This window comes from Eublepharis macularius, chromosome 10 (assembly GCF_028583425.1).
Source record: "Eublepharis macularius isolate TG4126 chromosome 10, MPM_Emac_v1.0, whole genome shotgun sequence".
Taxonomy (NCBI): domain Eukaryota; kingdom Metazoa; phylum Chordata; class Lepidosauria; order Squamata; family Eublepharidae; genus Eublepharis; species Eublepharis macularius.
In genome coordinates, this window is record NC_072799.1 from 67,319,106 (window position 1) to 67,339,484 (window position 20,379).

Below are 20,379 nucleotides of genomic sequence, written 5' to 3' on the forward strand. Positions count from 1 at the left end.
TTGGGGGTGCAGATTTATTGGTTCAAAGATGGGAAGCAGATCTCTAAAAGGAGTGAACACTACAGGATGCAGAGAGAACCTGATGGGACCTGCTCTCTCCACACCACAGCCTCCACCCTGGATGACGATGGGAATTATACTATCATGGCTGCCAACCCACAGGTAAGCCAAGTCTTGGCTCTAGAATAAGCATGTTCCTGGGCACAGATCTCTTAAGTATTTACATCTGAATTTTGAGTAATTTAATTGACGGGTGATGTCATTCTGAAGCAATCAAAACAGAAGACATCTGTGTTCATCTCACACCAGTAGGGTGGGAGCTGTACAGGCTGCCAACTTTAGAACAAGGTGCCGTTGGGAGATTATTATAAAAATTGTTTTTCATTGTGATTCGCTTCTGAGCAGCTGCCAGTATCTCTGTGTTGTGTTTAAACAAAGTTAAAATATCCCATGTTGAAGCGTTCCTGGACTTACAGACATGGATCCTTTGGGCAAACTTTACTCCTGATGGCCTTATGGCAGCCCTTTGTCTCCATAGTAAAACAACTACGTGCTGATGTCGGCATGTGTTTCTTTGCCCTACCAGGGTAGCCGATGGTGTGGCGTGGGCAAGCACATAGTGCACGGGGTAACTTTCACTAAGACAGGGGAATAGAACTCCTCAGCAGAGGATGTCAGTCTTGTCTTTCCTTTAATGTGTAGTTCTGCCAGTAGCAGTGAACTATAATGTACATAGAATAGTAGAGAGTCCAGTAGCACCTTTAAGACTAACCAACTTTACTGTAGCATAAGCTTTCGAGAACCATAGCTCTCTTCATCAGATGCATCCAGGGGTCATTTTGTAGAAAAAGAACTGCAGGAACTCATTAGCATAACTCATTAGCATTTGCCATACCCCCTGACATCACCGGAAGTGTGTCAGAAGGCAACACCCCACCCCCTCAGGTCCCTTTCCCCAAAAATCTTCAGGTATTTCCTGAAAATAAAGCAGGATGAACTCAAAGCAGCTTACCCTCCTCTGGAGAGCCAGCCCCAGCAGCCCTACTTGCACGGATGCACTCACTCACGAGTCACGAATGAAAATAAAGCAGCAGAATGAATTGAAGCAGCTTACCCTCCTTTGGAGATCCCGGCTCAGCAGCCCACCTTGCATTCATTCATTCATTCATTCATTCATTCATTCACTCAGTCACTCACTCACTCAGTCAGTCACTCTCTCTCTCTCTCTCTCTCTCTCTCTCTCTCACGAATGAAAATAAAGCAGCAGAATGAATTGAAGCAGCTTAGCCTCCTTTGGAGGGGAGGCAGAGGGAAGTAAAAGGAATCACGTGGGTGGGGCCAAAACCTACATGACCACTTTTCAGTTCTACCGGAACGCCGTTCTGACACGTTCCCCTCCAAATGAGCCTTGGATGCATCTGACAAAGAGCGGAACTACAAGTGACAAAAGGCACAGGTTGGACACTTGTCTGCTCCCCTCAAGTTTTGATGGGAAATGTAGGCAGCTTGGCGGAATGTTGGACAAGTGACAGTTGAAAAGTCCATTGGACAGCAGTTGGAGAGCCAAGCTACAAGACAAGGATGCCTACATTTCCCATCAAAACTTGAGGGAAGCTGACAAGTGTCCAACCTGTGCCTTTTGTCACTTGTAGTTCCACTCAAAGACAGCTGTGGTTCTTGAAAACTTATGCTACAATAAAGTTGGTTAGTCTTAAAGACGCTACTGGACTCTTTACTGTTTTGCAACTACAGACTAACAGAGCTAACTCCTCTGGATTAATGTACATAGGGGAAGCCTTTGCTGGTTGCCCATCCACGTACTTTCCCTGCTTAGATTCCAAGAGCTGTCAAGATCGGGCTATCCCACGCCACCTTTCCTCTCATTCTTAGGTATATTTCCTAGCATATATCATCCCACTGAAACCTCAGGTCAAGAAACACTATTCTATATAGTGAAGAAAAAAAAGGGTGATCCAGATCAGGTTTCAGGGACACCAAAAAAAATCTGTATCCCTGAAATCCATGTCAGATTCTCTGACTCAGTTACAGAATCCTAAATTTATCAAGCCTCTATGCTCAGTAAAGAAAACTATCTGAGGAACTGGGAGAGTCATTTTTCAAGAAGACTCCACTACATTTGCAGGGAACCTACTGCTTCCTGTCCACTAAAGACCCCTCAAGTTTCAGGAAGATCGGACCCCAGTGTTCTGTTCTGTGGTTCCCTGAACAAACTGCCCCCAGCCATTCTCCATTGTTTCCAGTGGGGAAACATTCCCAAGGCTTTCTAGGCAAAGGGAAGCTTTAAGCAAAGGCAACCCCTGGCCAAAAGCCAGTCCCAAATGCAACTCCCACTCCCATGCAGGCTGAATCAACAAAGCCCGACAGAACCAAAGTGAAGCAAGAGAAGCAATGTCAAATAAGAGAATCTCAAAGTCAAACCAGAGAACCACACATTAAAAGTCTAGAATACCAAACTGAAGAGGGGGGGGGCGGTTGAGGCTTGTTGAAGCCATGGAGCTATAAAAGGCAGTGGCTTGAAGGGCTCTTTTGGAGCTCAGGCAGGGGCGGAGGGGCAGGATAGATGGGAATCCATTCCAACTGCTGCCTCCTGTTCCCTCCAGCCTCATCGCTCTCCTATCATGGTGTGGAGCTTGCCTCCGTTTCGATCTGCTGCCCTCACACTTGCTGCTGATGCTCCTCCTGTGCTGTGGTTGCCGAATAATCCAGCCCAGCAGAGTTAAGCTTCCCAGATCTGATCCCAGATTCTCCGATGTGAACCAGCATAGCTGGATTATGCCAGATGGGCATAAATCTGGTTATTTAGCCAGATCATGAATTACGAATCACACAGCCCTATTCTCTATAAATAAAGATATCCAAGTCAAGATCTTCTTTTGCATTCTAAATATAACAACATGAACCCTGAAGAAATCCTTAAAACACACACCATGCAAAGAAGTAGCAGTCTCTATAGGAATTAATTTGTCACCTTGAGATCAAGTCCGCATTTCTTAGAATAATAAACCTATTACCTCTTTTTGAAAAATAAGAGTAATCAATAAATAGAAGAGCAACACTCTTCTATTCTTGATCATGCTTGCTTGGTCACATAAGAATCTACTGGACTGCAGCCCAAATCTGCTTATGAACCATCCATTCCTGCAACCTTGCAAAAAACCAGTGGGATAGACTACTCAATGAAGGCTTGAGGTAGGCAGGACCAAACATATTGTCAAAACCAAAATTGCGAGAAAGATTGTGTTTAAAAATAACAAGTTCTATATTGCTAAGGCACAGTTTATCCTCTCAAAGATGGCTGTGGTCTATTATGAATGTTGCATAACCACAATGGTTCTGTTTTTGCAAAGTTCCTGATCTGTTGGTACCTCTGACTGCAAGATGTATGAAATAATAGAAAACTTGGCCTGATATAACAAATGGTGTAAGACTATAAAGTAAAAATATTGCTTCTATATAAATCCAATAGTATGGGCAAACAGTGTCCAATATAGACTTTACAATAGTGACTTCCAAACTTTGTTGGAGCACACTAGTTAAACAGTTATTTCAGCAGAATAACCCATCTTCAGAGGAAGGTACTCATTGCATCTCTCAAGAGTTACTTTTTGAGGCTTGCTTCTTTCCAAATAGGTGGCATATCTCGGATAGTGACTTACTTGCTACAAGACAGAATTAGAAATCATTTGCCAGTTTAACATGGAATAGCTAACTGTGGTTTGTTAGGGAATCATTGTATGCAAGGTGAGGAGGAAACGCACCAGCTTGAACCTTGCTCCAGTTATGCCAAGCCGTTATTCCCTTTCATGTTTTATCATCATGTCCTTTTTTGACAACCGAGAATAACTATAAGCAGTAACAAAAAAGTAAGCTTTTTAAAAATAAAATTAGAGATGTTCAGCTCTAATTCCTCTTTAGCCATTGTACAAAGAGTGCTTGATAGATGTATTTATGTTGGACAATAACCAGAGAAGTCTGGATATGAAGCTGGAAGTTTATTTTATTATGCAACAAGGACGAGCATTTACTTGGTTCAACCAGTCATTTATAATTCTCTCGTCACAGTGTCGTTTCCAAATAAACACAATTATGTCTCCTGGCATTAGTACAGTTCCACTGTGCTTTTAACAGTACATTAGAGACCAAGGGCAGCAGTGGATTAATGCACCAGCTTTTCACACCAGAAGATCTAGATTCCAATTGTGTTACATCATTATAAATGGAAATAAGTTTGCTTTGTAATCCTAAACACTAATGGAAGATTGTCTATAGGCCTCAAAGCTAGTACAGATGTGACCAATTTGTGCTCTAGTATAACACATGAAAATAAGAAGGCGTTTGGGCGAAGATTCCAGTAGGTTGATATCAAGATGTCCAAATTATTCTTTTTTAGAAGTAAGTAGTAGAGAAAAGCATCTTCCAGTGATACAATAATATTTTTTTTGCTAATTATCAGATTCAAAATTGTATAATGAAGTACATGAAAGTCCTGGATTTTTTTAGCTTGGGTATGTTTTGGATCTGCAGTGATATACCTGAAAGGGCTAGGCCAGGACAGGGAGGGCGTCGAACGAACACTGAGACATAGACCTTTACCCAGAAACTGGGGGTTTTCCTGCTACCCTCCTGAATCCACATGGAAACCTGAAACATAAAAATAATGCACAGACACTCTTTTAAAACTCCACATGTAATTTCAGCCTATTTCTCTTAACTCTTTGAGTAGTCAAGCTACTAATTGCAGGGCTCTGACTGTTCTTTATGTCTTCTCATGTTATTTTCTGTTTCTCTCATGGTAAATACACTTGTAGCTTACTGACCATTTCTGACCATTCTATCTTAGTTTGTGGGTCATTCTCTCAGACCATATCCTTAGGCCTGAATAAGAGATCTGGCCTACCCCTTACATTGCTCCCAAGGCTTTTGTGGGAGCAACTTACCACAGTTTGATTGCCTTGAACTAAGCCAACATAAACCTCTATACATTGGTGGGGTTGAAATTGTCTGTCAGACCCTTAAACCTCCTACTATTTATATATTTCTTGCAATATTTATATACACCCTTTCCTATGCAAAATATTCTTAAAGCAGTTTTTGAATTTAAAAAAACCGTAACATTTCAAAACCCATAAAAGCTAAAAAAAAAAATACATGAGTAAATTTTTAAAAAGCAGTAAGTGGAAGCCCAGCTCCCAAGAATCTGCAGAATAATTTTAAAAATCATCTGTCCCAAAAGGAGGCGAAGTAGGTAAGCTGACCTCGAGTCGGAAGGTATTTCACAGCTCTGAGGCCACCAGAGAGAAAGTCCTGTGTGTAGTGGATGACAATGTAACATCCCGAAAAGCTGGTAACTGGAACGAGCCTTCACTGGCGGTCAGTAGTGGGTGGGGCATGCATTCTTTTAGAGTTCCTGGATGAAAGTAATGTATTTAGAAGAAGCGAGTGTACTTTCTTGCTAGTTAAGTCTAATTTGTCTTAATGGCTAAAATAGAGCTCTAAAGATTCCAGATGTTTCCAAACTCAATACAAATTTCACTTAAGAACTCATTTCCAGACCATGGAATTTACCTTAACACGGGGATTTGTTTGGTGATTTAAATTGGCCAAAGAGATGGGAACGTGGATTTCCACCTTTTGATCTCCAGTTCTAACCACTGCTGGGATACCTAGGATCTAAACAACTTAACCCTTTATGAGCTTATTAAATCACCGGCATGAGCCAGATTCTAATAGGCGTAGTTTCAGCTCTGAAAAATTTCTGTTCACACTTGTTTCCTTTTGTTACTCATATTAATGAAATCATAAGCCTGGAAATGCTCTTATGCCAAAAATTGTAGAAAACTAGACTTCATGCTGTCTGTGAGACAAAATGAACATTCATATCCAAGGGCTTCTATATAGAAAAAGATGTTTCTTCTTGAAAATGGAGATGTTTCTGATTACAGCACTGGTGATGTCGTGTTTCCTGTCAAGGTACACCAGCTAATAATCTCAAATGAGTGTTTTTTATGTTGCAAATGTAGGATGCAAGCCAGCGTATGATTAAAGATACTTTAGTTCTGTTAAATTTCAGTGGGATTTAAGCACACTTACAGTACAATCCTAAATGAAGTTAACCCTTCTAAGGCCATTAAAGTCAATGGGCTTAGAAGGCTGTAACTTTGTTTAAGATGCCCCAGTTTATTTGTGTTCTGCATCTAAAGCTTGTCAGGTCTTCATCTGCAATTGATGTCTGTAGCACAAGGGACAGTATGTAACAATGGTGGCTTCCTCTCTGCCACTGCATGAGTCGTTTTGCATACTTGCACTGTTTGTGGGTCAAAAGTAGAGACTTGTGTAGCAGAGCAGCTGGAGGAACAGGGGAAAAGATACAGAGAGCAATCCTAAGCAGGTCTAAGAAGTAAATTCAATATTATTCATTGGGCCTTAGTCCCAAGAAAGTGGCCTAAGTATTGCAGTCACAGCCTTACTTTAATGGATAGAAGCTTCTTCTGGGTGTCAAGCACAGAAAGCCCTTCCTGACACCCACTGTATCTTTCCCTTTAAATGGAAGTGCCAGGGATTGAACTTGAGATCTTCCACTGGCACTGCTCACCTTCTGCCACCTTTTTTTTAATTTTATGAATTTATACCCCATCTTTCTGCACTCCTAAGGGCCAACAAGCCAACAAATTTAAATTTACATAATAAAATCAAATCTTAAAAACCATTAAAAACAAAAGCATAAAACCATTAAAACCAACAAAAATATCATTAAAATAATTAAAACTAGAGCAAAAATACATACAAAAACATAAAAAAATAACAGCTAAAAAAATGGGCGGGAAGAAGGCATTACTGAGGGAACCCCAAATGAAACAAAAAATTCTTCACCCTCTGGCAGAAGATGGCAACACAAGGAGAAAGATGAGTCTCCCTGAGGAGAGAGTTCCAGTTTCTGGGTCATGACTGAGAAGGCCCTCTCCCAAGTTGTCACCCACCTAATCACAGAAGGTGGAGGCACCAGAAGCAGGGGTTCAGAACATGACTGTAAGTGGTCAAGTAGGTTCATAAGTAGGTGGTCCTTCAGGTATGTTTTCCCAAACTACATATGGCTTTAAAGGTCCACACCAGGACCTTTAATTGTGCCCAGAAACAAATTGGGAGCCACTAATGGGCCAAGACTGGAGTGACACTCCAGTCAACATCCTGGCTGCAGCATTCTACCCAATTGGAGTTTATGAACAATTTTCAAGAGCATCCCTACTGTTTAAAGCAGCAACACTCATTCTGTTCAGACCTGGAAACCAATTTTAAACCCAACCAGAAACAAGGAATCCATTTTTTTTCAGTTTGCTTTTTTCCTAATATCTCCACTCTCATCCCCCCCCTTAAAAGCCCAGTGTCTCCCATGCCAGTTGAAGTCAGTTTATAGGATGCCTGAACAGTTGATGTTCTTAATACCATCATATTCTTTTGCTTGCATGTTGAATCCTCTGGTCACAGCCTAAGCTGCTCTTCTGGGTTGTCCAGTTTTTTTGCCAACCGATCAGAAATTCATACCATTGAGAACTTGTAGACTAGAATTATTACAGTATCTCTCATGAAGCACCTGCTTTAGTTAACAAATTCTGTGTGGTAGCAATGCGTTAAATGGCAATGCGTAAATAACTATATTTATTGCTCTTTATATCCTGCTTTTGTGAATATACATCATTTGAGTGGTATATATATTTGTGCAAGCAAACAATAACTAAGTGGCTACAAGCACTTTCTATGTTTGTGCAGCTTGTTTCGTATGAGTTTGGTGTGACTTTGAAACTGTAGAGAACTGTAGATTAATGGGTAGTTTTGTTAATGGATAACTAACCTCTCCATACCTATTATGTTGTGGGAAAAACTAACATCCCATATTTAAACATCGTGTTTAAAGAACAGCAAAGGTAACTTACCAACCAACACAATTCTACAGGCAGTAAGTTTTCTTTAGAAATACTGGACCAAGGCTGGAATTAATTAAATTTAATTTAATTAATTTACAAAGCTGCCTCATTCATTTCTGTGTCAGAAGCAGTTCTATGTATGCATCTTTTTTAATGTATCAGGATGCCCTCTACATTCAAGTTAACCAGTTGAGATCCTGCTTGCTATCTTGGGTTTTTTTCCTTCATTCCTTCCCCATTTTTTAAAATGAATGGCTGTACACTGTGACACAAGAAAAGGGGAGGGCTCACCTGGTAGAGGAAACAAAGCTTCTGCTCAGCTTCCAAGGTCAAACAATTCTGCATGATGTTACAGAGCAATGGAACCACCAAGGTGGGTGGCAGCTGCTGGGAACTAAGAACACCCACAATAAACTTCAGATTTTTTTAAAAAAATATTTTGTTGGGTGCCTGTTTGAGCACTGGCACTATACAGCAGGACAGTACTCTTTCAGCACAGGTTTGTTTTTTGTTTTTTTTTTTACAATTTAAACATGTGGAACTTAACTATTCAAACAAAACCTTTGCAAAATGATAGCGGTAGGGTATCATATGCCTATGATAATTTCTGCCACAGATATTGTCCAATAAGTGCTTGTGTCAGAGGTATGACTCCTACATGACAACAACTGCATTTTCCCAGCCAAATTGATATTATTTGTTCATTTATGACTTGATAAAAATGATCATTTAGTAGTGTTTTTATACCTCTGATACAAGCACCTATTGGACAGTGACTGTAACATGAATGATCATAACAGCTTGAAGAGCTGTGTCCTGTATTGAAGCTGTGCATTGGAAAGTTCCACTCCAAAGAGGTTAACTGCAGGAAAAGGGCATTACATTGAACTTGTAAGTGCTGTTCTCGCATCTTCAGTGCAATTACGGGGTGGGGGGGTGGGTGTTCCTGTGAAGTCAGAAAACGTGATGTTCTGACAAATTTAACCTTCATTGTTTTGTCAGCTAGAGGCCATTTTTGTCATTTTGAACAAGAGTTGAAAGCTTTAGGCCCACCTTCAGAGCACACAAAGGTTTAAATGGATTGCAGATCACACAAGCTATACTTGCTGCTACAGAAGCCCCATTAAAATGAATGAGACACAGCAAAAGTAACTGAGTTCTGAGCTTGGCGTGGTCATGTTTCTGCATCTGATAATTACAGAGGCTGCAGTTGCGCATTTGTCTGAGCAAAGGCAAGGCTGTTTTGTGCTGGAGGGCTGCTGCAGTTGCTGTCTACTGGGTCCTGCCTCCTGAGTTGGATGGGCATCCCCCCTCCCCCGCCTTTAAATGCTGTCTCTGAAATCTACCACTTACCATTCTGTTGAGCCTCCAGTCCTGCAGGAGCTTCTGGTGTCCATGCTATGATTACACCATTGTAGACATATACATATTATTGTAAAGAACATCTTGTAACAATTTTGTTAGAAACAAACATTTGGTGAACAGTGTGAATGGCAAAGGCTGTCATTTGGTTGTCTTAATTGCCCAGAAATCTGTTCTTCGAAACTGTTTTTTTCAAATGTTTAATTTTTTATGTTTCCCCAATGATTGACAGGGCAGGGTAAGCTGTACAGGAAGGCTGATGGTCCAAGCTGTCAACCAGAGAGGACGTAGTCCCCGGACACCACCGAACCAGCCTCATGTTAGAAGGTCCGTTAGTCATGTATTTTGTGCTTCCTTCATTTCTTCCTGTATAAAAATCTATCTTCCTGTCTCTTCCACTGTTCTAAGGGCTTCATATACATTATCTTGTTGCAAGGATTACTATAAGCCTGTATGGTAGCCCGGTAATATTATCCCAAAATTGCAGAAAGGAAATAAAGGTAAAGTAGCTTGCCAAGGGTCACCTGACTAGTTTTTGACAAAGCATGAACTGAACCAGAGAGCTCTCAGCTCATTGTCTAAGGGCCACACTACACATTACGGCAGCCATGGGTTTGACCTGTGGCTGCCAAAGACATTTACAGAAGAATTTAACCATTTAAAAATGCACAAGGACTCCATCCTGATTGGAGTGGCTGCTTCAGCACTTGAGAAGGGCAGAGGAGGGACAGATTTGCCTGCCCCCCCCCCCCGCACCATGGGCCCGATCGGGCTTGCACCATTGCAGCATTTTTTTAAATGGTCAAATTCTTCAATATTGCTGCCAGCCGCAGGTCGAACCTGAAGCCACCCTAATGTGTAGTTTGGCCCTTTGCTAACGCAATGTAATTTGACCCTTAGCTAAATACAAACATGCCTCCAATTTAGAAATCCTTGTTCGTGTTTCCTTTCTGTAATTCTTGTTTTGATTTTTACTATTTTTGACAAGACTACGTAAGAAATTCTGTGATCAGCTTTATCTTGCACACTGTTCTGGTTGCCACTAGATTGTGTGATATAATACTAACAATATAAACTCCAAGCCCCAAGGAAAGCTCGTTGCACACGGATTATTGCCTTAAATACCTGTAGTTAAAAATGGAATTTTCTGTTTGGTCTCAAAAATAATCATGTTTTTCAACTCTCTGGTCTATATCATACTGAGGGCCAAGCTACAAGTGACGAATGACACTTGAACGGCAAGTCGAGCGCAAGAGAACAGGGAGGAATACATGTGAATCTGTTCACTTGCCGTTCAAGTGTCATTCGTCACTTGTAGCTTGGCCCTGACTCATAAACCTTTGCACCTTTGGTTACAATCTGCAATGGATCTTAAGGCTGCTTCAAGCACCAAATGGGTGCCAGTGGTGTTTGTTGTGACAAGCCCATTAAGCAGAACAGGGTAACATGTGCTCTCTAAACATGTGATCCAGGAGAATGAGCTGTAATCCAAGAGGTTACCAATTCAAGGCTTATTTCTGCAGTGAACTCACTCAGTGATCTTAAGCAATCCATAGTCTGTCTGCATCAACTCTCTATCTCCAATAAGGGGATGACACGTGTGGTCTGCCTTACAAGAGGTATTGTAAGGTGTGCTGCAAGTCTGTTAAGCACTTTGAACACTGAAAATACAATATAAATACAAAGTGTTACGACTACCATAGTATTCTGTAGTGGAATTTAGCTATTTCATAAGCAGCTTTTAGTTGTCCTGACCTGGAGTTTGCTGGATTAACCATTCTGGTGCTGCTGTTCCTCCTATCTTCAAAAAGCAAACTAAACTCTGGGAAAGGGCCACACAAAAACTAGGTTTGGGTTTTTATCGGAATTTTTTAGACAGTAGTGTGCTTGCACAATGCAAATAAGTTAATGTATTTGCATGCTTGGTCATGCGAGAGACTGGCAAATGTAGATGATTAAAAGACAGGGAAAAAAGAGGTTTTAGTGGGCACAAAGATCTAGGAGGAAAAACAGAGAAAGCCCGGAGAAGCAGTAATGATGAGTCTGATCGGGCCAAAGTGGCGAAGTACTTTTGAATGCCATATATTTTCAGTGGAACTTGGAAGAGTTCTTCATGCATTTAAGTATCTCACATTGAAACTAAAAGTTTCATTTTGGCAGGGTTGTGCCCCTCCCCCCAGCAACAGGACAAACGTCACACATTTTTGGTCAAGAGAGAGAGAGAGAGAGAGAGAGAGATCTATTTGGCTGGACCATTCCACAGAGTCTTGTGTTAGCCCCCCCCACCCCCACCCCATACATCTAAAATTATTTGAATCTTGGAGTTGCTAAGATCTGGCGCATCATATTTTCAAGGTTCTGTCAGCACTTGCTTTTTGATGTCTGTAGAATAGAACAGACCTTATATGACTCATAAACAGGAAGCCTCAACTTGAATTTATGTCCTAACAGACATGCAGAGATTGTCTTTTACTCTCCCTTGTCTTACTCATCTTCTTGCTCAGTGTATTTGCCCGTATTGAAGTTGAGACAGCTAATCACTCTGTTCTACCAAGGAAGGTTTAAGGAACATAGGTCTGTCTGTGGGCCAAGCTAGAAGTGACGAATTACAAGACAGAAGACAGTGAAAAGGGCCAAGTCTTCTATTTCAGCTATTAGTCTGTTTGATTGGAGCAACTAAAGATTTGAAGTTTAAAACAAGTTTAAAACAAAGGAATTACCATATAAAAATGAAAGACAACAGCTGCTCATTTTCTTCTTCATGGCATTACTGCATGATTGGGAGGGGCATAGAACATGCCTTTCTTGTTTACAATAGAGAATTTTACTTGATTATGTGACTTTCTCAGTAATGGGAAACAAAACTTTTATATGTCGTCCTTCCCCCTCTTTCATCCTTCTTTCTACCACCACATCTTTCACCTCTTTTATTTAGTTTCTTGATGCACACACCCCAACCCCATCCTCCTCCTTCAATCTCCATGTCCGTCTAGCACATCCCACCTGTTGGGGTGTCTATTCCAACAAGGGTGTGATTGCAGTAGGGTGCTGGCACACTTTCTTTTCCGAAGTGGCACCTCCACAGAGTAATTTTGCTAGGAAACATGAAAGCCATCTATGTAAGCTGTGCCACCCTGGAGATGTTCACTGCTTAACCCTGCCACATGGGCAGCTTTACCAGCAAAGTTAGCCGTTATCTGGTGGCCATTTCCTCTAGGTTAATGCCACCTCTGGAGCTAATATAGTCTTGGCCCTTCGTGTGGTTTATTCATCCTCCAACAAACAGACCCAATAATCAGTATAGCTAAAGTTGGGTGGGTTCGTTTTTAAGTTGTGAGCCAGACCTATAACTGTTGGCATGTAAAAGGACGGGCTATGCTAGTATGCCAATGTTGGTTATCACTGCTATGCTGTGCACAGTATGTTCCTTTTAGACAAAGCACGGCAACATTGTGCAGTTTTGATATATGACAGAGACATGACAAGGAGTTTGTTAGGACGAGTACTTGCCTGTGTGGGATGCTACAGTCTTCCTGGGCTATCTCAGCCTAGTCCTCCACATACAGTGTACTGGTTGTATCCAGTTCTAGAGGGCATTCAACTGACATTACAGTGATCATAGTAAGATGGACTTGCCTTGGAGAGTATGCTGGTGTCCTAACTGAGTCCTCCTTAAACCATGCTGGGTCACATTTGTGCGGTTCATCAGATTGCTTAAATGGTTAGTGTAGAACTCAGAAGAATATTTTTGTACATTTTCTTCAGACCTCGGTCTCGATCAAGAGACAGCGGAGATGAAAATGAACCAATCCAGGAACGCTTCTTCCGACCTCATTTCCTGCAGGCCCCAGGAGACTTGATAGTTCAAGAAGGAAAACTTTGCAGAATGGACTGCAAGGTACATTTTTACTTTTATTTTAACCTCCAAATAAAGATTACCTTCAATTGTGATTTATAATTCATTTATACCTTGTTTTACTTTTGACAAATACGTATAGGCAACTTTAGCACTGAAGAATTCAGCCTAATAATTAAAAGTGAACAAATTTTGCTTGAAGCCTGTATCACTATTATATGTATAGCAAACTGTTTTGAGTTCATTAAAAGTCTGACATATATTGACTACTAAATCAGATCCTGAGTTAATTGATTTAACGTTTATTAAATGGAACAGGATGAGTTCCAGTGTAGCATTGGGACCATATTTTATTTCAATCTTCATCATACTGAAAGTCCATTGGTTCCTGAAATGGAAATACATTTTTAAAAGTTGCTACTTGAAAAATAGCAGTAGGAAAAAATAATCATAAAACCAGTTCTGAAAACAGGCAAAAGATGTGCCCCCTCTAGTGGCTGTACAGGAATAAATCTTCAAAATAGTGCCTACATTTCTGGTGGATGAGGGAAGAGCTGAGCATAAATGGCGGGAAATTACCTACAGGTAATTTTCTGTTGCATAAAAAATATTCAATTTACTTTGTTGCCCTCTTCTTACAAACTATATAAGCAAATTTTAAAATATAGTTTGTAACAAGTGGGTGTTTTTTTAAACTTTCATGCCTTTTCTCCCAACTACTTCCATGCCTTCTCTCCCAACTACACTGTTTAAATATTAATGCTATCAATACAGGTTGTCAGTATTCTTTATTTATTTTTTATTTACTTATTTAAAACATTTATTAGCCACCTTTCCACCTGAGAGGAACTCAAGGCGGCTTACTGGTAGTTAAAAACTACCAGTACATTAAAAAGCAGCTAGATAAAAGCTATCCTAAATAAAACAGTTTTCAGCTGTCTTTGAAGGTCAAGAGGGGGCCAAGCACACTTCCCTGAGGAGATTGTTCCGTAATTGGGGGATTGCAACTCAAAAGTAATCCTGGTTACATTACTTGAAAGTAATCCTGGTTAGATTACTGCCGTGACCTCTAAATGGGACTGCCCTTGAAAGCCTTCTCCCATGCCTGTTGACTACTAAAATCAACCTACACCAGGCTTGTGGGCCCACGCCTTTGAAAGTTGGGTGAGTGAGCAGTTGAAGCAGGCTTTCCCTGTTAAGGTGCCTTGATGGTATAATTCCTAAATCAGTTCTGGCACTAACTTTAAGTGCCAAGCAAAAACATGTTTTCTTCGGCTTGTTTGTGATCTTGAAAATGTCACGGGGCAGGGGAAGTGTGCTTCGGCATTCTGTCCCTGCATGGGTCTCGTTTGTTTCATTATCTCCTTTCTGCAGTCATTCCTCTCCTCTGCTTGAGATTTTACTGCTGCTTTTTTACTAGTTTCATTGGGCTGTTTTAATTGTTAGGATATCACTTGTTTTATTTCAGGTTGATCTGTTGCAGCAAAATTATGAATCTGATGAAGTGTGTTCTAACTCACAAAAGCTTATGCTGGAATAAATTCTGTTAGTCTTTAAATTGCCAGTGGACTCCTGTTTAATTTTGGAATGTTATTGTTTGTAGTTGCTGTTCTGTTGTATAATGTTATTCTTGCTGGAAGCCGCTTAGGGAGCTAAGTGCTAAGAAGCAGGGGCAAACTATTTTAAATAAATAAATGTCCCCGTTTTTTCTTATCAATCCAGTCCAAGGAACATGTTCGAACTGCTGGAAAAGATACCTTTTGCACACTTTCATTCTTTCTACATTAAATGTGATTTAGATGTCCGTATGTCTTTAGCTGTTCCCTCACAGCTGACTTGTTGTGCCCTGGCTCTCAAAAGGCTGCTGGGATTTTGGAACATCCATGTGACATCACCATCCTCCCGTGCCTCTTCTGTTGCCTTCTGCAATTTCCCCACCTTTGCTCCAGTGTTCCTGAAATCTGCTTTGATCCAGTGTTTCCAGAGAGTGTGGACAGGAAGGGGCAGATTTCTGCCCACAGCCAGTGCCATTTCCCCTCTCCCTTCCCTTCCCTTGCAGCTGCTATTTTCCCACCCACTCCTCCTGCTAGTGAACAAAGGTCAAGTACAGTAGCACCTTAAAGACCAACAAAGAGTTTCCTGGGTATAAGCTTTCAAGAGCCAATCCCCCTTCATCAGATACAAGCAGAAATTATTGTTGGTCTTTAAGGTGCCACTGGACTCCAACTTTGCTTATCTACTGTAGGCCAACACAGCTACCCACCTGAAACTATCTTCCTGCTAGTGGCAGGCTTTGTGCCTTAGAGGGGGGGGCACGGAGTAGTAGGTATATTGGTGTAAAACTATTGCAGTACACAACTAATGACTGCTTTCAAAAACATGCAAAAAAGTCCTGAAAGGAGATCGCTAGGAGATGAGCTAAACTTACCCCTAGTGCTGCAGTCCTGCAAACAGCAAAGAAGTTTGGGCAGCAGTAGAGCAATTCTCAGTTTCCTGGTGCTTGAAAGAGGAAAGAAGTGCAAGGAACAACCACCTGTAACTGCTTGGCTACCATGGAGCTCCTGGGGGGAGGGTATTGGCTGATGGACACAAAGGGGCCAGGGGTTTCAGCTCTTGCTTGGAAAATCCCTGGTGCTTTGGAAATGGCGCTTGAGGAAGACAGAGTTTGGGGAGGAAAGGGAGCTCGATGGGAATAGGATGCTACAGAGCCTTCCCTCCAAAGCTGCCGTTTCTTCCAGGAGAACTAGTCTGGGCCCTACCCAGAGGTTGATAACCCTAAAAGGGCCAGGAGAGAAAGTTTCCCACAGAGGTCTGTCCTTGTGAAGAAGAGATGCAGCCACTGTTGCTGCTCTGGGAATAAGGACGAGAGCTGGCAGGAATAGGTGGAGGGAGACAAGTGGTGGTGGCCGTGGTGCTGCTGAAGTTTGGTTTAGCTCTTCCTTGTGCACCCAAGTGGTGGCTACCTAGACAGTCTAGTTCTGGGCCAGTGTAACTTCTCATTTCATGGGTTCTCTGGGGCTTAGAAAGCAACTTTCACAAAATTTTAAGAAATAACTTTTTTTTCCTTTTAAACTTTTTAACAATTAATAAAATACAACTTTAACAAAAATTAACTCTTAAGTGCAACCATGCAAAAAAAAAACTCCAAATCAACAATGTCCTTGAAAAGGCAAACAGTTCCACATCCAAGAAGTGATGATGAGTCTTCTCTCATCCATTTGAAGCAGCTGTACCCCAGGCTTCAGGCTTCTTGTTGGGAATTATAGCCCTGCAAAGAATAATACAACCCCAGTAACACCAACTACACACAATACATAAACACCACTTTAAATCATATTTTACATACAACATTTGATTACCTTATTCAAGGTGATAAGAGCTTATAATTTATTAAGCTCCCCAGCAAACAGCCTCCTCCTCAGCAGCCTGCCTCTAGCTTCTGACTCCACCCCACTGGGCTAAACCCATTAACCTCACAGGGGTTACACCAGCATTGGTTAAGTTCTGGAGAATGCCCAGAGATCCCAGCTCTCTGCTACAGGACAAACGGCCAATGTGGACGTTCTGTTGCTACTGCAGAGGCCTTTGTATTTGAATCAAGATTGACTTCACAATGGAATCACTCCTGTGAATGCAGCCTTGGCATTTTAAGAAAATGTATTGCCCAATTCAACTAACCTGAAATAACAGGAATTTCCTCTTGGTTAGTGACTTCACCATATTTTTCACCCTTTGTAAAATATGATCATTTTGCATCTAGTGGAAAATGAACTTTTGATTCATGAATTTAGCCTGCTTAAAATGCATTGCTCTGAGCCTGCTTGCGGGTAGAGCAGACTAGAAATATAATAAATACAAATAAATGATGGGCAAGCTAAAATCTAAAATAAATAAATGTTTGGATCTAGTTAGAAAGCACCCATGCCTCTTTGTGAAATACACAAATTGACAGCAACACTGAGAAAGTGTCATTTTAACATTTTACTAGGATTAGATCACCCCACTTGAATACAAAAGACACATGCGGAAAAAAGTTCCATATTTGGATTTACCTGCATTGGTAGAGAAGTGCAAAATGGAAATCTTTAGCAAAATTCATACTCCATCTTTTTAACTCATTTAATTTTTGAAATCTTACAAGAGAGTTAACCAAGAATTCTACCATTGAAGGGTGTTCAGCCACTCTGTGTAATAAGATTAAATAGCACACTTGCTAAAGCAGCTTTTTCTAAACAGGAAATATTATTGATGATACATCCCTTTCAACCAGCTGGGGTTAGCCTAAAACATTTTGATCATTATATATAGTAAGTGATATATGGTGCAGAGCTGGAATGGAATCTGAAGTACAATAATGTGTTTCTAATGTGTTCTTTTAAAGTGTTACTTTATAATGCTTGCTTCTATACTGTTGCCAGGGAGAAAATAGTGAAAGGATAATTTCTCTTAGTAGTAATCAAGGGCAGAAAAGTAAGAAGATGACAGATGGCACATAATATCTTTCCATTAATGCTGTTATGGGACTTCTATTCAAATAAGACTGCTCTTTACCATTCAAGCCTAGAGGTCTTCTAAAGTCTTTGTCAGATTTAGTTGAAAAAGTAGGATGGAAATTGGTCCATGTATGATTTGTGGTACAACAGAACAAGATGGCTGTAAAACCAACCTCTGTTATCTTTTCACCAGTCTCTCTGCTTGACTCATTGAAAGCCTCTTGCTGTGTTCTATTCTTTAAGGTCAGTGGCTTACCAACTCCAGATATAAGCTGGCAAGTCAATGGAAGAGTAATACGTTCTGATAGTTCCCACAAAATGCTGGTTCGTGAAAACGGTGTGCACTCCCTCATCATCGAACCTGTCACAGCAAGGGATGCTGGCATCTACACGTGTGTTGCCACCAACCGAGCTGGTCAGAACACGTTCAGCTTGGAACTGATTGTTGCAGGTAATGTTTCCATTTAGCATTCTTCCAAGGAATGATTCACTCCGATGCTTTTATGTTACCAGAGGATTAAGAGGAAGTGGCCAGGCGTCCCTCTTACACTGATATTTTTGCACATGATGCCTCGATGGCAATTTCTGGGGCTATTTTAGTATTTGGGCATAATCCTTTAGTTTTCTCCTGAATATCAAACAAGTTCCCTAAGGGACCTGCACAGAGTTTTCAGGAAAAACAATAATCACACAACATTTATGCAGCACTTTTCCTAAGTGCTCAAAATGCTCTATTTTTGATTCCTAACAATCCTATAAGCAAGGCTACTGTGAAGAACCCCATGTTATGGGTCAGAATTGGAGTGTAGAAGTCTAAACATAGTGACTTTGGGAAAAGTGGGGTTAAAGTCAGCTGGAAGTCATGTTGAACTTTAGTTCAGCCATTGACATTAACATAGGTGAACAACCTCTGTGCGCTGTGTGTGCACATACACATACACACATCCCATGGTGCTATGAAAAAGTATATGGGATTGGACCCAAACAGCTTTTTCACTCAACCTCACTTAATTCCCTTTCTTAATCTCCAATCCCATATGGCTTTTGTTTATATAGGTCCCATAATTCCCAAATGGCTTTTTTGGTAGTCTAGCCTTGCACCCTTTTTCACCAATGGAAAAGCTAGTTGGAGCCAAACCTTGGGTTGTTCAGGAGTATTTGGTGAATTGTGTCCACAGTTTGGTAACTTGCTCCGCTGAATTCAATCTATGGCTGTTCAGATTGTGATGCTGAGTTTGTTTAGAGTAGCTACATTAAGCGACTGTTTTTGACAGTGGAATCCTTTTAAATATTACCCATGAGCAGGAAACCAAGATGGTGGGAGATGACGAGGAATGCAAGCATAAGATTAGTGCCAGAAGAGGGAGCTACCCTTTCTATGGGAAAGGCCTATGTGGTCAGCCCCTGCCTACATGGCTAGGCAATTTCAAAGCTATCCCAACAACCAGAAATCTGTTCATGGAAAAGCAGTTCCCAAGGAGGAAGAGTAATGTTTAAAAGGTCTCTGTCACTGTGTAAAGAGGAAATATGTAAGCCAGATGCACTCCATCCAACTGTGAAAGATTTATGTTGGCAAGTGTGTAGGTGAATCCCAACAGAATTTACTTCCAAATAAACATGCATGTGATTGTAGCCATAATCTCTGATTCTCATGGTGAAATCAATGACACTTTGAAAGTTCTTAACTGTAGATGGATTGTGTCTCTTTGTAAATTACAACGGTGTCGAGGCTGTGCTTTTTGTCAAGCTGCAGAGGCTATGTAGCTTCCTTTCCCCAAAGCAACTATGTTTCATGTGCTCCTGTCGTTCAGGAAGAGCAAGAAGAGTCAGCGAGAAAAAAGTATGGAATTTTATAAATAAATACTTGTGATTCTGCTTTTTATAGCTAAGGAAGCACACAAGCCACCTGTATTTGTAGAGAAGCTACAAAACACCGGAGTAGCTGAGGGGTATCCTGTGCGACTGGAATGCCGAGTTTTAGGTGTGCCACACCCTCAGATTTTCTGGAAGAAAGAGAACGAGTCACTCACATACAATACTGACAGAGTGAGGTTAGACTAATTTACTGTTCACTTCTGAATTTCAGTGAGACCTAGCCAAACCTCAAGGTTAATATAGTTTATGCTATAAATTATTATTATTAAATTATTTCTAGTAAGGGAATGATGCACCTGGGGAAGTCCTCACAATGTAATTTCAATAAGAGTACAAAGTTTGCCAGTTTGGTGTAGTGGTTAAGAGCAGCAGGACTCTAATCTGGAGAACCGGGTTTGATTCCCCACTCCTCTGCTTGAAGCCAGCTGGGTGACCTTGGGTCAGTCACAGCTCTCTCAGAGCTCTCTCAGTCCCATCCACCTCACAGGGTGATTGTCCCGAGGATAATAATAACGCACTTGGTAAACCGTTCTAAGTGGGCATTAAGTTGTCTTGAAGGGTGGTATATAAATCAAATGTTGCTGTTGTTATTAAAGTGTATATAACTGCCTTACGATCTCTTTTTATCTCTCGTTCAGCATGCACCAGGATAACCATGGTTACATTTGCCTGCTTGTTCAGGGAGCTACAAAAGATGATGCTGGTTGGTACACTGTGTCAGCTAAGAATGAGGCTGGGATTGTGTCCTGCACAGCGAGGCTGGATGTCTATAGTAAGTTGTTGTTGTTGTTGGGGGCCGCTTCATATGTTCAGGTGAATTGGACCAAATGTACAGCTGCTGCTTCATCCTTTG

The 20,379-nt window shown here is 41.1% G+C and overlaps 1 protein-coding gene across 5 annotated transcripts in view; it reads left to right on the forward strand.

Annotated features, from left to right (window-relative positions):
- PALLD (palladin, cytoskeletal associated protein) overlaps positions 1-20,379 on the forward strand; it is a 275,578-nt gene that overhangs the window by 250,740 nt on the left and 4,459 nt on the right. For all 5 annotated transcript variants that reach the window (XM_054989776.1, XM_054989777.1, XM_054989778.1 and 2 more), the window contains 6 exons: positions 13-162; positions 9,535-9,629; positions 13,068-13,200; positions 17,895-18,102; positions 19,537-19,702; positions 20,165-20,298. In XM_054989776.1, the coding sequence (XP_054845751.1) occupies positions 13-162; positions 9,535-9,629; positions 13,068-13,200; positions 17,895-18,102; positions 19,537-19,702; positions 20,165-20,298 (886 nt within the window). The remainder of the gene's footprint in view (positions 1-12; positions 163-9,534; positions 9,630-13,067; positions 13,201-17,894; positions 18,103-19,536; positions 19,703-20,164; positions 20,299-20,379) is intronic.